The sequence below is a fragment of the Siphateles boraxobius genome, unplaced genomic scaffold (assembly GCF_051911475.1).
Source record: "Siphateles boraxobius isolate OS27281-9 unplaced genomic scaffold, OSU_SipBor_1 183, whole genome shotgun sequence".
Classification (NCBI taxonomy): domain Eukaryota; kingdom Metazoa; phylum Chordata; class Actinopteri; order Cypriniformes; family Leuciscidae; genus Siphateles; species Siphateles boraxobius.
In genome coordinates, this window is record NW_027508792.1 from 945,029 (window position 1) to 958,969 (window position 13,941).

The 13,941-nt window shown below is 36.7% G+C and overlaps 1 protein-coding gene across 6 annotated transcripts in view; it reads left to right on the forward strand.

Moving 5' to 3' along the window:
• Positions 1-1,640: 1,640 nt before the first annotated feature.
• phactr1 (phosphatase and actin regulator 1) overlaps positions 1,641-13,941 on the forward strand; it is a 43,562-nt gene continuing 31,261 nt past the window's right edge. Inside the window, exon 1 of one of the 6 annotated variants that reach the window (XM_077233711.1) lies at positions 1,641-2,112. In XM_077233711.1, coding sequence (XP_077089826.1) covers positions 1,998-2,112 — 115 coding nt within the window. In that variant the 5' untranslated portion in view covers positions 1,641-1,997. Of the gene's footprint in view, positions 2,113-11,870; positions 12,551-13,941 lie in introns of those variants that run through there. The other 5 variants (XM_077233712.1, XM_077233709.1, XM_077233707.1 and 2 more) reach the window with 5 other exon arrangements.

The window sequence follows — 13,941 nt, forward strand, 5'->3', positions numbered from 1 at the left end:
TCGTCCACCCTGTATTACTTAGTCCACTCTGTATTACTTAGTCCACTCTGTTAGTACTTAGTTCACTCTGTATTACTTAGTCCACTCTGTTATTACTTAATCCACCCTGTTATTACTTAGTCCACCCTGTAATTACTTAATCCACCCTGTAATTACTTAATCCACCCTGTAATTACTTAGTCCACCTTGTTATTACTTAATCCACCCTGTTAGTACTTAGTCCACTCTGTTAGTACTTAGTCCACCCTGTATTACTTAGTCCACCCTGTATTACTTAGTCCACTCTGTATTACTTAGTCCACTCTGTTAGTACTTAGTCCACTCTGCATTACTTAGTCCACTCTGTTAATACTTAATCCACTCTGTATTACTTAGTCCACTCTGTTAATACTTAATCCACTCTGTATTACTTAGTCCACTCTGTTAATACTTAATCCACTCTGTTAGTACTTAGTCCACTCTGTTAGTACTTAGTTCACTCTGCATTACTTAGTCCACTCTGTTAGTACTTAGTCCACTCTGTTAGTACTTAGTCCACTCTGTTAGTACTTAGTTCACTCTGCATTACTTAGTCCACTCTGTTAGTACTTAGTCCACTCTGTATTACTTAGTCCACTCTGTTAGTACTTAGTCCACTCTGCATTACTTAGTCCACTCTGTTAATACTTAATCCACTCTGTTAATACTTAATCCACTCTGCATTACTTAGTCCACTCTGTTAATACTTAATCCACTCTGTTAGTACTTAGTCCACTCTGTTAGTACTTAGTTCACTCTGCATTACTTAGTCCACTCTGTTAGTACTTAGTCCACTCTGTTAGTACTTAGTCCACTCTGTTATTACTTAATCCACCCTGTTATTACTTAGTCCACCCTGTAATTACTTAATCCACCTTGTTATTACTTAATCCACCCTATTATTACTTAGTCCACTCTGTAATTACTTAGTCCTCTCTGTTTTTATGTTGTCCACCCTGTTAAGCAGGGTTTCTTTTTTTACAATAATTTAATGAAAATCCCAAAAAATACTAATAATTCAGTGACTATGAAAATCTGTCAATAATGTAGTACTTTAAAAAGTTAACAAAAATTCCTTTTAGGAATTTGTATCCGAAAATAAAAAATGTTAAGTGTAGCGTTTATATATATAATATAGCCTAATATATTCTGTACATTTTCTGATAATTTATTCACTGATATGCTTTTAAAAGGACAAAGGGGCATGAGTTATTTAAGAAAATGTACATAATGCCCATAAATTAGAATCATGAGTATTTAAACTGTTTTGATATACATTTCTGATATAAAATTTCATTGATTTTGTTTAATAAATGGATACATTTATTTACCCCGAGCTTGACCTTATCACCATATTATGATTACACAAAACAAAAGTGTCTTTAAAAGCTGAGTTTGATTTTCTACATTTTTGGATGATGTCCAGAAGGCACCGAATACCATTAATGACCCTGTCACATTTCTGTGTTCTTATTACGGTTCGCATGGTAAGTTAGGCTACAATCGTGTGCATTTCTATCGTATCCTTCAGAATGAGTCAGCTCTGAACCGTAGACAGTTGAAGCGCTCCGGATCATTGATCGGCACTGATGATGTCACAGCTGCACGGAGATCGGTGCCGTGTTACCGGTGTTTATACTACTGCATCTGCATGCATGTGTCAGTAGACCTAGCGTGTGTAACGCGTGAATGAGGAACGCGCTCGCGGAAAATCCGCTCTCCGCCGCATCAGTGCAGATTCTCCGTGCGGACCACGTCATCCCGGTTAGAAACGGTATACGGCAGCAGGATTTGGATGTTTCCGTTCATCCGTGTGCTGCATCAGGGCGGGATGCGATTGACGGTCCGTGCGCTTGTGTCTCGCGTGTGTCGTGTCGGTTGATCGGTTAACGGAGCGAGGAGTCTCCATCCCTCCCCCTGCTCGCGCTCTGCCGTGTCTCTACCGTAACCGGGGCTTCACCGGGGGTCCCGCGGCTCTGATGGCGACGGCGCCCGAGCAGGACGATGTGGACCGGCGGCCCATCAGAAGAGCCCGATCCAAGAGCGACACACCGTACCTGAACGAAACCAGGCTGTCCTACACATTGCAGACAGGTGAGTGTGCGCGTTCACTACTGTGCTGTGGTAATATACCATGCTATTGATGGAATATAACGATTACCATGTTCATATTGGATGGAAGCAGGGTGGCAGTTAAAGAATGTCATCAGTGCAAGTCTGAAAACATGTGCTTGCCTTTTACCAGAAATAGTGATAAGTTTGACCTGACCAAATAAAGAATACCATGTAAATGCGCTTTGATATGGTACAAAATGATTACCATATAGCCTACATGCCATTTACTACATAGTACTCCAAGCTATTTAAAAAAAATACCATAATACACAAGTCAAAAGATAAAACACGGCGCACTAATATATATATATATATATATATATATATATATATATATATATATATATATATATATATATACCATGTTATTTAGAGTATTTCCTCCAAAGTACTTAAAAAAAATTCCAGTGTTACCATGGTACATGTGCAAAAAACAAACAAACATGGAATTACCATTACCAAATACACATGTGCATAATATTTACATATTTCTCCAAACTACTTCTAAAATACAATGGTGCATTTGCATATACCAAGTTATTTAGAGTACAGTATTTACTTCAGGATACTTCAAATAATCCCAATATTACCATGGTACATGTCCAAAAAACACATACTTTTATCATAGTAGTGTCCAAAAATAGTGATCAACATATAGACATGAGAAAATATCACAGTATTTAAGGAATACCATGGAATATGAACTTTGATATGGTACTAATGAATACCATATAGATACATGTTTACATAGTACTCCAAACTATATTATGGTATATATAATGGTATATACAAAAAATAAAAACGGTGCATTTATATTTATCATGTTATTTAGAGTATTTACCCCAAAGTATTTAAAAAAAAAAATTGTATCATGGTACATGAGCAAAAAACATGGTATTATATTTAACAAATACACACATGCTACGAACTATATCAAGATCTAAACGAATAAATATAAAATATGGTATATGAACTTTGATATAGTAGCAATGTATACCATATAGCCTACATATGCAATTATATTTAGATAGTACTCCAAACTACTTAAAAAAATACCATGGTATATATGCAAAAAAAAAACATGGTGCATTCATATATAACATGTTCTTTAGAGTATTTATTCCAAAGTACTTCCAATATTATGGATACATGATATTACCATGGCACTGAATAATTACCATATACATATTGTACTATTTACATGTCACTCCAGAGTATTACAAAGATTACCATGGTACAGTGTCCAAAAAATAATACTATGGTATACTGAGCGGTCAGACAGACCAAATTTAATAGAACATACCATAGTATATGAACTTTGATAAGGTGCCAAACACACCAAACGTGCTACTATATTTATGACTCCAAGCTACTTCAAAAATACCATCGTGCATTGGCTTATACCATGTTATTTATATTTAGAGTATCTACTCCAAGGTTCCTTTGAAAAGATCCCAATATTACCATGGTGCATGTCTAAAAACATGGTATTACCCCATGGTACTGAATGATTTCCATATCCATATAGTTACATGGTAAATTCCAAATTACTATAAAGAATGTTTTGGTAAAGCTGATCCAGAGGTGTGTTCATTCAGAGATGCAGATGTTCTTTCTGAAGGGGAAACACACACACACACACACACACACACACACACACACACACACACACACACACACACACACACACACACACACACACACACACACACACACACACACACACTCTTGTACATCTATCTTTATGAGGACATTCATTGACACAATGCAATCTCTAGCCGCTTACCCTAACCTTACTCATCAGAACTAAGTGCTTAACCCGAACCCTTACCCTAAACCTACCCTTAACCTAATTATAACCTTATCCCTAAACCCAAGTTTTGACCCTCAAACAGGCCTTTAAAGGGGTCTCAGAAAGTGACGACCGGCCAAAATGTCCTCACTTTACTCTCTTTGTCCTCACTCCAATGGTCTAAAACTCAAACTGGTCCTCACAAAGATAGTTGTACAAGTACACACACACACACACACACACACACACACACACGCACAGACTCGTGAATGCACAGATATAAACTCAGCACTGTCTTCATGTGCACCGGTGAGTCTCACAGTTCAATGCGCTGATCTTACAGAGGCTGAGAAAGTCGTGACGTGAGCGCGGTAAAGATTAACGACAGGCTTTATATAAGCAGCATTGTGTTTCAGATCTTGTTCATCCTCACTCCAAACCTGTATGACTTTACACTGTCAGAAAAAACATGCAAAAACTGTGCCTTATAGGTGAACAACAGCTTCACTGAAAAAATACTCGTAACAATTTTAAGTAAATTTTACTGCTACTTCTGTACAACTTACCTGTTATTATCAAGTAAAATCTACTTACTATTGAACTTAACATTCATTTGACATTTAATTGACACTTGACATTTAATTGAAGTAATTAAGTAAATACTACTTAATTATATTTAATTTATTTAATGTCACATAGAATTAAGGAACATCTACTTAACTACACTCTAAAAAATGGTGGGTTGTTTCACTCAACTTTGGGTCAAATATGGACTAACTCAGCCGTTGCGTTAAAATTTTAAATTACATTTTTAACCCAACATTTGGGTTTGTCCATATTTGACCGCAAACTGGGTTAAAACAACACGGCATTTTTTATAGTGTAAGGTTAGTAAATTTACCATAATTAACTTTTCACTCAAACAATATAACACTGAATTAAACCACACTTTTACAGTATATGCTTTCCTTAAAAACATCTATATAAATAATATAGTATACATTGTATAGATTCAATACTGTTTCTAGATGTAACATAGAATCTTAACACAGACACCTCAATACTTGGTACACATACAATGACGGTAACATTCGATAGATTGTTTTTTAATTATGAATGTGTCATTTTGAGTAGAAAATAAATCCAGATGTCACAAAATACCAAGTTACTAAACCTAACAATAAAAACAATGATAAAACGGTGTAAATACAGCTGGAAAACTGTGAAAAAATCAACCTTATTAATTATTCATACCCCAGTGCATGATGGGAACACCAGTATTAGAAAAGTTGAGTACGTTTTGCTTATCGTTGAGATTTACGCTTTAATTTCTACAAGCTTGAATTGACTAATATAGGATTTACGGTAACGCTTCATTTTACAGTCCTGTTTCCCATGTACATACTATGTACTTATTATAGTATTTACAATAACTGGGTTCTACCCCTGAACCTACCCTTAACCCATGTACTTACCTTATATTACTCGTACTATCTAGGTAAGTACACTGTAAGTACTGTACTGCAAAATGAAGCGTTTCCGGATTTACTTCGTTTTTTGTTGTTGTTTTTTTGAAGATTGAAGATTTTGCCTGAAGCCTGAAGATTTACTTTACTTCAGGCAAGAGTTTTTTCTGTGCATTTACTTCACCACAGAATCATTTTTATCAGTGAATTGTCACTGGACAACGTTGCGCCTTATATACTCCTAAAAGGTGCAGTTTAGTATCCTATAGTAGTAAAATGTAGACTTAAGGAACTACTTTACAGGTGAATAAGATACAAAGATGTTCCTTTAAGGTACTGACCCGACGAACTGTTGTGGCCTTAAAGGATTCGTTGACTTCAGAATTAAGATGTCCTGATCATTTGCTCTCCCCCACGTCATCCAAGATGCTCACGTCTTTCTTTCTTATATTTATCTTATATTTTCTTTCTTAAATATAACTTTTTTTGTTGTTATTATCGTTTCATATATAATTTCCTCTTTTTTTTGCATTTTACAAACTTTTAAATTTACAAACTTTTCAAAAGATTAAAGTTTGAAAATCACGAACATGTCCAGTCGCTCAGTATTCTTTTGTGAAGTATTAGTTACTATTATAGTATTTAATAATATATTGAATTATCCTTTTTTAGCATATTTTACGTTTAAGTTTTTTTAATTGTAATAATTTTGTTGTGTGCATGTTTTTAATATTTTTTTAACAATTTAAAAAAGGCTTTAAATGACTTCTACAAACAGCCTCTTTAACTTGAACTAACAATGAAAAACACTTATAAAGCATTTTTTAGTCTTAGTTAATGTTCATGTCAACAAAAAGTTGTATTTGTTAACATTAGTTAATGCACTGTGAACAAGAACAAACAATGAAGAAATTATTTTATCATTAACAATGATTATTACTGTAAATGTTGTAAAAATATATTTCACACTGTTAGTTTACGGTAGTTAATCTATTAAAGCTGCAGTCGGCAAGTCTGGCAGATTGAGTGGACTTAGGCAACATTTTGAATGTTTACAACTCTCATGCCCCTCCCCCACTATCAACGAATACCCTCCCACCGAGTCCGTGCTCGTCAGTGCGTGTGCAACAGATTTATTGTGATCACGCCCGTCTCATCAGCATCCATCAACACCATGAAGTATTTTGTTATTGTTGTTTTGTTATTTTGGAGTAGATTGTTACGAAATGGATTACCCACCAATTAAACGTAAATAAACACCATCGTCCGTCTGAAACGCTATTATTACTGTATGGTATATGCGGCAGACATGGTCATTGTACATTGTTCTATGGCTTATATATCAGAGCTACCGTTAGCACATACAATAACAGCAGCTTTACTACTGTTCTTACTCTCGTAAGAAAGATAGAGTCGGATTGTTTCTTCCAAAAAGCCGAACTTTATCCCTTCATCTGGACATGTTTATCCACCTAACGTTACGTTCACACGGATTTCAGTGCAAACAAAGCTAACGAACCTGCCCAACAAGTGCTAACGTTAGCTATCCATACCAACACATTTGGGCAAACTTACTTAGATTACTAACATAACACTAAGAAATAAAGGTACTGGTTGATAAAGCACAATTACCTGTGGAGAAGAAATGTTGCAAGCTCTGCATCCAGCTTGAACCCAAATGAATCACGTAAATCTCTCCACCTTTCAAATGCCGATCCGATGTTGATCCTGGTTTAATTACGGTTGCTTTCTTTCTTTACTTCTTTATTTTCAGCAGGTGTTCTCTTTTCCTGTGTTGTTTTTGACCTCCTAGCTCTTGAGGTTAACCGAGGAATTGGAAATCTTTTCCGCCATCACTCTTCATTACTGTGCGAACCTCAGGCGTGTGCATGTGATTGTAACGTGCGCGAGGGGGCGTGTGCACGACCTGTGATTGACAGTCAGATCTCACACCCCCCTGCGCTGATTAGGGGTGGGAATCTCTAGGCACCTCACGATTCGATTCGATTACGATTCAGAGGCCTGCGATTCGATTCTAAAGCGATTATCGATTATCTGAATCTTTTGTGTGTGTGTGTGTGTGTGAATATAAATACTTTGCTTTAAAAGTACAAAGTAATGACCCATAAAGAATTAACGTACAATATATTTTATTAACATTGCAAAGAACCAACAGGAAAATAAATGTGTGCCTGAACAAGCAGCATACTTGTAGTAAATTAATAATATAACAACAACAGGTGTTCTGACGATTCATGCTACGCATCGAGATGTGCTACTTACTGGTGCATGTGCAGACTCATTTTTCTTCTGCTTACCACGCCCATAAATCTATGCATCCTTGCTGTGGAGACTTGTAGGAAACTTTGACAGGTCAAAGATGAATATTTGATGATAATTTTTACTTTTCACACCGTTTTAAAAATAAAAACAGTACATTATACTGTACTCTTAACTTCGAATTTTATTATAATTTTATTTCATATAAAAATATAATTTTTACTTGTTATATCAAATGTGATAATTGCTAGTTCATTTAAAATATCAAAATATGCTCCCCATACACTTACCCTGATTAAAATGAAATAAACAATGTTATAATATTGTGAGATTTACACCATTATGGAAACAATAGAGAATGAATCAACATTATCTATGATCGATTCGCGTTTGGGTAGCATTTTTCGACAAGGCAGCAGAAATCGTCTGAACACCGGTACAGCCCAGAGCCATAGAGAGAAACGGCTCTGGTACAGCCGAGTGTTTTTCCTCCTCTGGGTGGAAACGTGTCATATGGCTTCTCATATTTGTCGTGTTGCCGAAATATTTTAGTTTTATTCTACAAAGCTTACAACTAGTGTGGCTCTTGTCCAGCTCCTTTCCCCCTTCAACTTCATAGAAGCCAAAATATTTCCACACGTCAGCTTTTAACGAGGAGGGTGTTTGGATTTCGCGCTCAGCCATCGCGTCTCTGTTATGTGCGCACGCCACAGACAGACGGTCCGGGCACTGCACTTCCGCGCTTCAGAGTTCCGTCTTTTGCGTTCCGTCAATATTACGTCATTATAAATAGGCTACATATCTAAAAAAAAAATTTTTACTTTTTTTTTGAAAATCGATTTTTGACATTTTTGAATCGATTCAGAATCGTCCACGTCCGCATCGCGATGCATCTAAGAATCGAATTTTTCACCCACCCCTAGCGCTGATTGGACCCGATGATCCGGGACGGGTGGATTTTTGCAAAACAAATAACACGCTCCAGGTGGAGTTAGAAGCTCGGCTTTTTTTCTAAAACCACTTTATTTATGTTGTTCTGTCGGATTATAGTGTCGATTTCACTGAATATGATCAAAAAAATGTTGCAGACGGCAGCTTTAATAAATGTTAACAATGAGACCTTATTGTCGAGTGTCACCCAATAGCAACACTGCTGGAGTGTTCATGTATTTTACTGCTGTTCTTGTGGTTGAGCGGAGAGATCAATATACTGTGAGACCAGACACAACAGATACTCATCTGATACTCGCCTGCAGGCTGTGTGTGTGTGTGTGTGTGTGATGGGTTGGTTTAGGGGTAGTGTGTGTGTGTGTGTGTGTGTGTGTGTGTGTGTGTGTGTGTGTGTGTGTGTGTGTGTGTGTGTGTGTGTGTGTGTGTGTGTGTGTGTGTGTGTGTGTGTGTGTGTGTGTGTGTGTGTGTGTGCGTGATGGGTAGGTTTAAGGGTAGGGTTAGTGTGTGTGTGTGTGTGTGTGTGTGTTTGTGTGTGAGATAGGCAGGTTTAGGGGTAGTGTGTGTGTGTGTGTGTGTGTGTGTGTGTGTGTGTGTGTGTGTGTGTGTGTGTGTGTGTGTGTGTGTGTGTGATAGGCAGGTTTAGGGGTAGTGTGTGTGTGTGTGTGTGTGTGTGTGTGTGTGTGTGTGTGTGTGTGTGTGTGTGTGTGTGTGTGTGTGTGTGTGTGTGTGTGTGAGATAGGCAGGTTTAGGGGTAGTGTAAGAGAAGAGAATATATAGTTTGGACAGTATAAAAAGCATTACATCTCTGGAAAGTCCCCATAACATATGAAAACACTACATGTGTGTTTCTGTGTGTAATGCTGAGAATTCAGCTCAGAATAAGCCAATCACTAAAAAGTGTTAGATGTCAGATGTATTACCAGTGTGTGTGTGTGTGTGTTAAAGGAATATGATTGCATAACAGTATGGATTAAACTGTTTGTCTATGTGACGAGTCAAACTGCAGAAGGATGAGTTACAAAACACTGTATTCCGAGAATCATTCGCTTTACAAACACTGGCATTTACTAGTTACATTAGCATTCATTTGTAATTATTCTGTAAATTAAGCCTTTTTTCCAGGAATATATAGCTATTAGGTAATCGGATAAATGTATTGAAAATGGGTCCAGGTTGCATTTCCAAAAAGGTAATATATAATTTTGCATAAAGGAAATGAAGGTGTTTTTTTTTTTTTGGCATATTCCCAGCAGATGTTTTCATCTCATTATTTAGTTAATTAGGGGTTGCATCATGTGACCTGAACATGCTTGCGGGAGATTCACCTCATTCACACACACACACATATTAACTGCACCGCTGGTTTGTGACAAAGGCACACAAACAAATATACATTTTCAAACATGATTAATGTCATACTTGATTTTCTCTCACACATTGCTGGAGGTTTTGAGAGAGAAAGCATTCATTCCAGTCATCATGTGAGTCATGGTTTGATTTATCATGGATAATATTTCACCTGCACATGTTCTCAGTGCTGCTTCTGTTCTGGGGTCAGTTTAGTGAAGCAAACACACTGTAAAAAGCTCAGTTGATCAAACATCTGCACATATTATAGCAAATATGTGTGATGATGCTGTACATTAACCAACCCACAATATTTCCTCTTTATTTATTCAATCTTTCAGATGCTCATTCTTGTGCGAGAAACCCCATTCCTAAAATATTAAAATGAAGCTTTTATTAGAATATACTAAGCAAAAGTGAACACACCCATGCTAAAGTTGACTAAAAAGAGGAATAAAAAATCATCTTTTGGAAATTGATTGTAATGCCTTAATTAAAAAAATGAGGAAAAATCCAACCTTTAAGGACACCAATTTTCTTTGTGAATGAATAATGTATCGTAAATAAATAAATATTCTTCCTTAAAATACAGGGTGCATAAGTAAGTACACCCCTATGTTAAATTCCCATAGAGACAGCAGATTTTTATTTTTAAAGGCCAGTTATTTCATGGATCCGGGATAATATGCATCCGGATAAAGTTCCCTTGGCCTTTGGGATTAAAATATCCCACATCATCACATTCCCTTCATCATATCTAGAGATTGGCATGGAGAACTTTCCATAAGATCATCTCTCAATGCAAATCAAACCAGCTATTAGCATAACTGAAATAACACCATTTTTTTAATTAAGGCATTACGATCAACTTCCAAAAGATGATTTTTTTATTCCTCTTTTTAGTCAACATTAGCATGGGTGTGTTTACTTATGCTAGGCACTGTATGTGTAAAAAATTGTATGGGACTGTTAGATTATTTATTTATTTTTTACATTTTTTGTAACTGTTTGTATTATTAACAGTTTGTTCAAAAACATTTACTCTACATTTACCAGAATTCCCCAGGAGACCCAATTTATTCTGTGAAAAATGTAGATTAGAAATATGTGTGAATATTATTTAGAGAATATTTAATACTTAACTTCTATTGTGTTATATTCTTCATTTATTTCTACTCACTGTGATACTGTATTGATTAGATTTTATTTACTTATATGAATAAATTGTTCATTTAGTTTAATCTTATTCTTATTTTTCTTTATTTTTTAAGGTTTTGCTATAATTTTTTCTTTTGCGGAAAGAAAAATAATCTATCAATAGATAGGCTATAACCTGTATATTAAATATCTTTATGGTATTTAAAGTAGGGAAATAGGGATTTATGATCATATAGGGATATTCGTTCAATCTACATAATTTCTCTGACCAATAGATAAGCATAATTTAGCAATAGGTAAATCACAGACAATATTGGGGGGAAATGCACCGTTATTATTATTATTTTAGTACAGGTTTCAGACACCATTCAAAATACGGTGACGTAGGCGGGGTCTTCCGTTAGATCCGGTCTGGATTCTCTCGGTAAGGACTGAGTGACCGGAGTAAATAATACTATGGCGAAGGCTTAGCTCTCATGTCACGCTGCTTGGTAACAAAACATAATGTGATAGAAAAGGTACAATATAAATAAATAGAGCTAATCACGAATAAAAATAGATTTAGATGTTAAAGGCTGTTTAAGTCCTACCAACGTCACGTCGCATCATTAATATTAATGAGCCAAGCCTTCAGCATAGTAGCCCACTTAAAAACGGCGTCCAATCAGGTGTGCCTGCTGGACGAACGTCACGCTGGCTCATTAATATTCATAAGACAGGTTCTCGCCGTAGTAGGATCCGTTAATTTGCTCCCGTTAACGGTTGATTCCAGTCCGCGTATTTTTACGTGGACTTCACGGCATTGCGTCACTTTGATGAATTTGAAGTGATGATACCGAGAGGCGCATCCGTCCGCTCATGATAAACAAATCTGCGCCAGTCGTTGTCATTCGCACGGAGATCACGAGTGTTGCCGAAGGATTACCGGGATTTTAAAGGTGTGATATATTGAAAAAAATACCGATTTAGGAGAGTGTCTTACATCAGCTGGTGTATGAGTGTACATACACACACACGCGCGCGCCCGCGCTTATACTCAGGTGGGCCAACGGTTTTTTGACCGTGTGCTCTCGCGCACAGGACTGTTTGCGCGGCTCGGCATGATCGGTAATGCACGCGCTCTTCCGATCGGTATCCGCACCATCCCGGGGTGTGACAGATAGACGCGGATCCGTCATGGCGGGTCCCGCATTCACGGGAGCGCACGGGACCTGGATCACATCTCGGTTACGGGAGGACGCATCATCTTCTTCATCGTTATCCTCGTCATCGTCCGCGGAGAAACCGCGCAAACGGAGAGCCTTTAACCTGGTCAAGCTACGGCAGCCCACCGCCCCCGGTAACAACAACACTCCGTTTGTGATCTCCGGTCACATCAAGCACATCTGCAGTAACTGCAGCCGCGGGAACGAAATCCGGGACGGTGAGTGATGATGATGATGATGATGATGATGCCGCGTATAACGGGCCAAAACAGTTTATCTTGTTTATGTTGACCTGTTTAATCCTTAACTAGTTAAAGGTACAGTTCATCCACAAATGAAAATTCTGTCATCATCAAGTTTATTTCTTCCGTTGAACACTAAGGAAGATATTTTGAAGAATGTTCTGGCGAATTTCGACTTACAAATGAGGAGAGCAATAGAAGCAGTTAAACTAACAGTAGGACAACAATATGTAAGTGCTGTGACCCTTCCTAGTTTAGTTTAACACAGTATGTTTAAAAAAAGATTTTAAATCACTATAGAGAAGAAGAGAAGAGGACATAAAGTGTTAGTATTAATGGATCAAGTTTTAATTACATGCTTGATTAGTGATCATATTAAACTGTTCTTTATTTGTGTTACAAGTACATTATAAAAATTCATTACGAGTGTCTTCGAAACATAAAGCTATATATCATAAGTGGATTATACTGTATATTTGAGTAAAAAGTAAAGTAATGCCTTTGGCTTATTCCAAATACTAGAAATTGCACACTTTGTCTTAAAAAACAAATGCACATTAATATACAAATATTACTTGGCTATAGGTTAAACTGCATACATTTTATTTAAAAATGTTTTAAACAGGCTTTCAATGCTTTTATCATAATTTATGTCCAAGTAATGACGTGAATTCCAAGCATGAAGTAAACTTAAAAATGACTGTATGATAATGTATTTAGAATATATATTTTCAATGCATTGTTACTACGATCATTTTCAGCACATAGTTAAAAATACACCTAAAATATATTTTTAAGTAAAGTGCAAATAAAAAAGGGAAAAAAGGGAATATATTTCAAATACAACAAACTATACTTTTTCCACCAGTGGTTGTCCTGTAGCCAAACATCAAGGTTTAATTACATGCTTGACTAGTGATCATGTACTTAATTTGTGTTACAAGTACTTTACAAATTCATTACGAGTGTCTTCGCGCATACAAGCAATATACCATAAGTGTATTATATGTTTGAGTAAAAATATGCTCCGTAATACCTTTGGCTTATTACAAATAGCACAAATTGCACCTTGAATTTGATGCGAGCGGCAATTGGCAACCAATGCAAGTTTATGAGGAGCGGATTGACCTGCGCTCTCTTCGGCTCGATAAAGACACTCTCCGTGCAGCATCTGGATCAGTTGCAGAGGTTTGACAGATGCTGGAAGGAGAGAGCATTACAATGGTCCAGTCTGGAGAGAACAAGATCTTGGAAAAGGAGTTGTGTAGCTCCGATAGGAAGGGCCTGATCCTCCTAATGTTGTATAAGGCAAATGTAGTTCTAGCAATGTAGTTTCTAGCAATGTTAACTGTTCACAACTACAAGGT